The sequence below is a fragment of the Pectinophora gossypiella genome, chromosome 10 (assembly GCF_024362695.1).
Source record: "Pectinophora gossypiella chromosome 10, ilPecGoss1.1, whole genome shotgun sequence".
Classification (NCBI taxonomy): domain Eukaryota; kingdom Metazoa; phylum Arthropoda; class Insecta; order Lepidoptera; family Gelechiidae; genus Pectinophora; species Pectinophora gossypiella.
The window spans coordinates 3,777,352-3,786,274 of record NC_065413.1 but is presented as its reverse complement, the minus strand read 5'-3'; the positions used below and the strand labels follow the sequence as shown (position 1 = coordinate 3,786,274).

The following is an 8,923-nucleotide window of genomic DNA, read 5'->3' as shown; positions in this document are numbered from 1 at the left end:
TGTCGCTGCAGTCGGTAAATGGACGTTTGATGTGGTGTTTGTCAAGATTGTGCTTATTGTGTGTTTACAGTGATTTTATTCCCCGTTACTATAATCCTAATTGAAGTAAACGCTTTTAAGGAGTAGATGAAGGTAAGAATTTTTGTATTGTATATATATTTCTTAGCGATCCTTGTCGTAAACCGTGTTAGTGATTTGGCGCTTGGAGACTCCCCGTCGACCCCTTGATGTCAGCTGTATACAAAGATGATACGCATTTACGTACAGATCACAGAAATAATGAATTAAATCCTTACTTTTTCTATAAAATAAGCCTCGTATTGTTGCCGGATACATGTTAATGGTGATAACTCCGCTTATTCTTTAGGTTTTCCTCCCGAACAACGGAGGTTATGGAACTCTCTTGTCCCTATTTCTCCAAAGAAGATAATCCTCTATCGAACCAAGTATTTTTAACACCCCTAATGACCCCTCGCGGTGCTAATAAGGTACATTTATCGTTTTTTGTGTAAAACATTGAAGTATATAAACTTTGGTCTAGAGATACGTAGAAAAACAATAATTATCTTTGTTTATGTAGATAAGTGAGAAATTGTAATTGTAATAACATCTACGTTAGTCCAATATTTCCTCAGAGACGTTGCAATACAGATTTCGTTAGCTTTTCGCAACACATGCAGTAGTTATCTTACATTTCTGAACATAGTGTAATACCTACTTATCAGAATAAAGTGTTTCTAATTTTTATTACTATTTACCACATTGTATGCACATGGTAATTAAGTATATACTCACCATAGGCATAGTTATTGCTCTTCTAATTTTATTAACTAAGAAATACACCTAATATACACTGAATTTGAAAAAAATATTTCACAATTTATAAATCTGCTGGTGCACATTAAACGAAAACTGTTGATGCATGAAGGGGTTATGTGAAAACTGTCTTTGGTATTGTCTACTAATAGCTGAATTTGTATCATTACTGAGCTGTTTGGAAAAGGGTTTTTAACACTATTAATGGTTATATCGGGATAATGCTAGCACTTAATATCTCACCAAACATAATTATGACATAGCATCCCCCCTGTATACCCCCGAAGGGACAGACAGAGACGTATAGTATTAGACCTTTGCATACCAATATTGTTTTGGTTAAATGTGTGAAACTTTAATTTAGTCATATATAACAACCAATGTACCACATTTACTGCAAATAAATGATTTGATTTGATTTGACCCACTCCTCGCCAATTACAAACAAACATGAAGTGTGACATGATCCAAATGTGTATTCAAATTCATAAAGTTGAATTCAGTGGTTCAGAACCCAAGCTGGGTTTAGAACCTGTCATATTAAGATGTAAGTCAAATCTTAGTTATGAAAACATGTCTAAATAAATAAGTACAAAAAAAGGCAGTTTCTTATTGGAATTATAATGTGTTATAAGGAATAAATTTCTTTATCTGATAACTTGGAATGTCAGCTCAAGTTTGAAATTTGTGTTATAAATTTATTTTTTATAAACTGCAATTTAGCTATTCAGCTGTGCAATTTAGTACATGATTTATCAAAAACCATTGAAAACATCAATCATTTTGTGCTCTATTATAAAAAATCATTTTGATATCCTCACAACAGTTTGCCACACATTTATAAATATATTTATAATACAAAATCTGAACATGCCAAAGGATTTTGAAATTCAATTTTAGAAAGAGAATTTTTAAGGTTTGGAATGACACAGAATAATAAAATGTCAACTGTTTACAGTCCCACTTTTAATTCAGGTCACATACCTACATACATTTGTGAAACAATGGCACTAAGAAATTAGGCATAAAAGAAACTTGCGAGTCCTAGTAAAGTATACTACACTAAAAGTGAAATGTTGCAGTAAAATCTTATCTTAACCATAACATTAGAGCCACTTACTGTACATTTGCACTTGTAAATGTAGCAACACTTGATTGCTTAATCATATAGGTACATCACTTTATTCTCTGCTATCGAAACAATACTTATAAAATATATATAAAATATAGTATGAGTAATATAAATTTTATCACCGACTAATAATTAAGTATGTTGTTCTCTCTACCAGTCGCCCGTACCAGGTCCATGTTGATACTATAATACTTACTTCTGTATTTTTATAACACCACATTTGTACAAACACATAGTTGTAATAAAACATTTCTATTTCTATTAGATAAACAACATGAAAGATTGCCAAAGTTCATAGTAGATGCCATTATTCAAACATGCCTCTTAATTTCACTCCAATAACAAAGAGGTTCCCCAAAAAATTATTAGAGGGAATTTCGATTGTGATTTTTAATTAATTTCTTGGAACAATATGAAGATACAATATTTAATATATTATTATTATTGTATATCTAGCTATTATTTATGTAGCTGTTATATGAAACACATCTGGGGCCTTTGGTGGATCAATAATAACCCTGACATTAGGGTTGATAGGGCTGGTAATACACCTCACAACCCACATGAGAAGAAGAGATAACATTAACGAACATATACCTATTTTTGTGTATCAATAAATAATCCAGTAAAGTTTTAAAATTTCTAAACACTTAAATATAATATTATTTGTATTTATAGTATTGGTCTATTTTCGTGTATGGATTACAAGAGCAAATGTTTGTGACAAAGTATAATTATAATATGTTTTAAATATTTTTTGATTCACCTGCTACATTTAGAACATGTGTATGTAAAGTTGGTTGAGTTATCTGAATAAATATCTTTCATTATTTTACAATAGTTTGGTCATAAGACCAATAGTTAAAGTTTACGACTAGCCTAGTTTCTTATATCTATTTCATAAAATCATAAAACGCAATTTTATTACTTTGTAAACTAGTAGGTATCCTATTGGAATGTAACTTACCTATTTGTAGTTGACAAAAGTAGCATAAGACACATATTGTGTTGATTTTATATTCCACCTTCTGGTTTATCATCTAAAAACGCTCCTATAAACTTATAATATAGGATGAAGTCTAATCTAATCTAGCCTACAAGATCCCACTGCTGGGCAAAGGCCTCCCTTTCCTCTTTCCATTTTTCGCGGTCCTGTGCACACTCCAGCCAGGCCCTTTGGCAAGCGTCCAAGTCATCCGAGGTCTACCACGACGCCTGTACCCGTCATGAGGCACCCAATGCGTGACGATCCGTGCCCACCGCTCAGGGTGCATGCGACAAACATGTCCTTATGATGAAGTATTTATTCAACTCAAATCCTAAAATGTTCAACATTTTGTTGAATACCTACTATGTATCTCAAATGTATGTTCCACTCTGTCTGTTCGTCGAGAACATTATTTGAACTTGTGTTTTCTTTCCCTCGCAAGTCTGTCGCCAACCACGTAACAACTATCATCATCATTAAGATCCCTTCTCTTGTCGTTGAAGCATTCTCCATCTTCCTCTATCCAAAGACTTCTTTGACTTCTTTATAAAACAGATCTAACAAAAAGCTCGGTGAGGCGTGGGTACTTAGATCATCTTGCGATGGATGTACCTCTGTCTATCCCAATTGGGGTATAGTCGTGAAGTTATGCTATGTATGCTTTATAAAACACATTTTTTACCTTCTTTTTAACTTGTTCCATGTAAGCTCTTGTCCATACTTAGTTTTATTTTGAATTTATTTTTATCAATAAAACACCTCTACCAACAGTGGAGCAGCGTGGTAGAGAATGCTCCATACCCCTAGCGGTGGGACGTATATGGTCGTAAGGCCCAAATGCCTTTTAAAAGCCAAATCCCATTGTTTAACTATTGTGTCTGGAAATCCGGGCGTTACGAGGATATAGGCTGTTTATGTTTTTATCAATAACCATAGGTAACTTAATTGACGATCCACATAAAGTGTGCGGTGCGTTCCAGGTGACAGAATGTCTCGCAACAAAGACAAGCATGAGGGCGCGAGTGGGCGCACATACCACATTATGTCGGAGGCGGAACGCGCCTCCGGTCGCCGCGGTGGTTGGACCACGCTTGAGGTATATACTCCACATATGAAAAGCCTAGACCCTTAGTCTAAGCAACACGAGCGAAATTAAAGACTTTGCTCATAACTAATCTGCTTATAATCTAAAAAAGAAATAAGATAAAAAGAGATCTCTCTCTTTTCGCTCTCTCTCGAGAGCGAGATAATATATAATATACTTAATATATAAATAGTCTGAGTAACATACAGCTTGGGTGACTGTTTAGTAACAGTAATTTTGAGCCCTATAGTATTCGCGCTCTAACATGGTTGATAGACAACAGGGCAAAAATATACAATACGTTTTAGTACGAAAGAGACGTACACAGAAATTTTCCTATTCTGAGACCTGTGATCCGCACCATGCTAAAGCGCAAATAGTATAGCCCAGTTTATGATGTAACTGACCTCACTATTGCCGAGTTCGTTGGAGTTATGTTAGCACTCCTGTTGATAAATAAGGAGATACTAGATAAGCTGTTAATTTAAGAAGAATGAAACGCTATACCTCTTCCAAAAGAGGCGTAGAATATGTTAAGTCGTTTTTGATAATGTAGCACATAAGTTCTAACTCTCTTATTTTAAATAACTGTGCTAGAACATTTGAAGCCAGTCGACCAGGCCGTTGCGTAAATAAAATCTACTTTAAATTAATCTTTCCCAGTCTCCTAGGAAGAGATTTCTACTAGAAATAAGCTGAATGTTTTGTATGTCTTGAGTGAAACCTGTCATGTTCAGGGGGTTATAAAGGCCACATCGAAGTTATTACTTCGATGAATTATTATTCATCTATATAAAGCAATAATTGCAATTTGACATTTGTTTACATTGCGCACTTATTTTTTATGCGCAAATGTCAAGCGATATTGCTTTTGATGAATTGCTTCGATGTGGCCGTTTTAATCCCCCAGACACGGAATCTTCCCAGATGTAACCGCCACCTATCGCGCCTTCCAGGTAACAGGAGGTGTGCGCGCTCTGGCGCCCCCACTCTTTCAACTGACGCACCTGACAGCGTTGTACCTCAATGACAACTCTCTGCAGCGAATCCCGCCGGACATCAACCAGCTGGTCAACCTTCATACCCTGGACGTGTCTAATAACAAGCTACGCTCGCTGCCAGCTGAACTCGGGGACCTTATACAACTTAGGTGAGAGATTATAAGACATTTTATTCTGTTAAAAACGTACCGAGTTGAAAGTTCTGAGGCACTCCCAACACAAGCATTTACACAAACCTTTGGGACGTCCTCAATGATACTATATTAAGAGCAGTCGTATTCTGTCACACTCTCCATACAAAAATATAATTCGGCGCTCTTCTCACTCATTAGGAGCTAACAGTCATTTAAGACTAAAGTAAGAGGGGGTGAGGTCAGCGCCCGATGGGAATCGGTGCGGGGCGGGGAGTTACCGTTCTATACGTAGTATTATTCTTTGATTGTGTCTTGTGGAGCTCGATGGCGCAGCGGTAAACGCGCTCGGTCTGCGATTGTTGAAGTTAAGCAACTTTCGCAAAGGCCGGTCATAGGATGGGTGACCACAAAAAAAAAAGTTTTCATCTCAAGCTCCTCCGTGCTTCGGAAGGCACGTTAAGCCGTTGGTCCCGGCTGTATTAGCAGTCGTTAATAACCATCAATCCGCACTGGGCCCGCGTGATGGTTTAAGGCCCGATCTCCCTATCCATCCATAGGGAAGGCCCCTATGGATGATAGGGAGCCCCAGCAGTGGGGACGTTAATGGGCTGATGATGATGTGTCTTGTGAATGTGACGTCAAACAGGCCTCAACAATGCTTGTGTGAGGGTAACATCCTCCTTTATCCTCATTCCTTAGTATTGAACTCTGACATCATTTTTTTAACGCGTAAATTCTGAAGTTCTATAGGCCATTACAAGCTGGACTGGAAGTCGCGAAAAAATAGAATGCGTTCAACTACCAGTCATTCCAAAAATGTCGTAAAAGCCGCCGAAGAAATAATAAAACAAACAGATAATTAAATCGAGAAAATCGAACTCGTCTCGGTTCAAATTCCGTCCGTGTCAGATTTTTTCGATTTAATTAACTATTTGTAAGTGTATTAAAAACTAAAGTCCTTTAATAAATAATGTTTGATAATATGACTGACAATACGTGCCGATCGTAATTTGAAATGACCGTTTGTGTTGAAATTATTTGCCGCGGCGACAAGTCGGCTGCGTCGAATAGGAGCTAATAAAACGGATGCTTCTGTCGACACGTGATTAACAAGAATTACATTTACGATAGACGATGAAGTCACGTAGGAAAATGTTAGATTCAATCGCCACAGGTATTTTTTTAATAACAAATTGTTTTTAATTAAAAATAGGTTCAATAAAACTGACTTTATTACCGATTTAAGTCGTATTGACCTCTTAATAAATACATGTTTAGAATATCTAAAAATGACTCAACAATATTTAATATGATTTCACCACAAAATATGATAAAATTATTTGTTATATCGTCACAAGGAAAGTATAAAAGTATTAAAAAACAGAAAATACGACTTCACAATAAATGTTTCTAATTACTTCTTATTATTGCAAATGGAATTCTATAGTCTCTGCTTACCCCGGTGGGAAATAGGCGTGAGTTTATGTATGTATGTATGTAATTACTTCTTGAGGTTAGAAATCTCATTGGAATCCTAAACCACAATTCACAGAACTGGGTTTAAAAAAAAACTGCTAAGTAATGTAGAAAAATTAAGTTCATGTAATGTGGGCCGCAATTCTTTCTAAAAGAGATCAAATCGCACAAAAAATTCAAAGTGAACAGTAGATTCGTAAGGTATGGACATCTAAGATAGATATCGTTAATATTACTAAGATAACATCTTCTAAATCTAGCACGTTTATAGATCGCTTTAGTTCTTGCAAAACTTCACTTGAGAAATAACTAAGTGCGGGCGGATAATATTACCTGAAATGCCTGTTATTATATTAATTGTTGCAATTCATACTCGCTTACTTTTTTAATCAACATCGCAGCTTACAAGAAATGTAACGTGCGCAATAAAGTCACGTAGAGAAATGGTTGACATTCACACAGGTTTGTTCTGTAACACCTGTAGCTGGTACATATAATTATAGTAGGTGTTGCATATCAAAACATCACAATAATATCTTTTAGATATACATACTTAAACTCACGCCTACTTCTCAACGGGGCAAGCAGAGACTATTCCATTTACTGCGATCCTGAGATACTTCTCTTGCTTCCTCCACATTCATCAATCGCTTCATACACGCACGCTGGTTCAGAGTAGATCGTACTAAACCTTTTCTAATGACATCTCCAATTTGGTCAATGTAAGTCCTTCTAGGTCTTCCTCTGCCAGCCCTACCATCAACTTTCGCTTTATACCGCTTTCGCAATGATATTATCCTTCATCCGCTCTACGTGCCCAAAACTACCTAACATTCCCTTCTCAATCTTAGTCAATATATCGTCTTTTACATCACATCTCTGTCTTATTTCACTCTATCACTCAACACCGAAGATCTACGCAAATACCTCATTTCCACAGCATTAATCCTACTTTCATGCGTCTTCTGCCATACCCAACATTCAGTACCGTACTTCAACGTAGGGACAAGTACTGCATTGTGAACAGCCATCCTCGCATCTTGATTCGAGACACTGGTAATTAATGGCCAATCCAATCAATCTTTCCCCTATCGATTGGAAACGATCGTTAATGTCAGACAATTCTGGCTCTGTCGTGCTGGTAAAACTGTCAATCATCATTTTCACCGCATGTCATAATTATAATCGTTAAGCTAAATCGGTGTCCTTCAGAAGTCTTGTAGACTAAGATTGTCTCCGCCAACAGTCAAATCAAAACAAAAATACAATACAATATACAATATTTTATTGCGCAGAAGTAACACACGTTTTTATTTACTTAACGTTTTTACTTAATTAATATATGTTTTTCACGTATACCTACAATATAATGGAAATCGATTTGTGACGCTCTTTATTATCTAACTGTCAAATCAGTCAAGGTAATAATAAAACTTAGGAAAATGTATATTTTCTAGGGAAGAATAATTAAAGCTCGCTCCAAACTAGTATTGGTGCGGAGCGGAGAGTGCCCTTTCTGTTAACAGCATTGTTCAACGGTCTCTGTGGTCCAGTAGTTGAGCGTTGGACTCACGATCCGGAGGCCCCGGGTTCGAATCCCGGTGGGGATATATCATAAAAATCATTTTGTGATCCCTAGTTTGGTTAGGACTTTACAGGCTGATCACCTGATTGTCCGAAAGTAAGATGATCCGTGCTTCGGAAGGCACGTTAAGCCGTTGGTCCCGGTTACTATTTACTGATGTGAGTAATCCTTACTTGAGCCATGTCAGGGGCCTTAGGCGGCTCAATCATAACCCTGACGCCAGGGTTGATGAGGCTGGTATTTCACCTCACAACCCACACGATAAGAAGAAGATTGTAATGTTATGTCTAACGCCTATGCCTTTATTTAACACAACCCGAGAAGGTATGGAGCTATGGTGTATATTTCGCCTCACTATCATTATTTCGTTGGAATATTCACTACACATTCACTCTCCCAGAGGTTTTCAAACCTCCGACTTGGTTTAACAACTATGTACCCATAGTTTTTAAGTTGATTGGTCCAATATTTTTTTTTTACTTAAATTGACTTAAATATACAACAATCCACAACCACATTTATATTATAAAAGCGAAAGTCACTGTCTGTTTGTTAGCTTTTCACGCTTAAACTACTTAACCGATTTAGATGAAATTTGGTATGGTGATAGTTTGAGACCTAGAGAATAACAGAATAGTTTTTGTCCCTAAAATCTGTCCCCCAAGGGGTTTAAAAGCCCGCGCGCGATAACCGAAGACCACGCGGAC

At 36.7% G+C, this 8,923-nt stretch overlaps 1 protein-coding gene across 3 annotated transcripts in view; it reads left to right on the top strand.

The window, feature by feature from the left end:
• The window catches only part of LOC126370231 (CCR4-NOT transcription complex subunit 6), a 161,740-nt gene continuing 152,817 nt past the window's right edge, over positions 1–8,923 (top strand). For all 3 annotated transcript variants that reach the window (XM_050015042.1, XM_050015041.1, XM_050015039.1), the window contains exons 1-3: positions 1–132; positions 3,917–4,032; positions 4,977–5,170. In XM_050015042.1, coding sequence (XP_049870999.1) covers positions 3,925–4,032; positions 4,977–5,170 — 302 coding nt within the window. In that variant the 5' untranslated portion in view covers positions 1–132; positions 3,917–3,924. The remainder of the gene's footprint in view (positions 133–3,916; positions 4,033–4,976; positions 5,171–8,923) is intronic.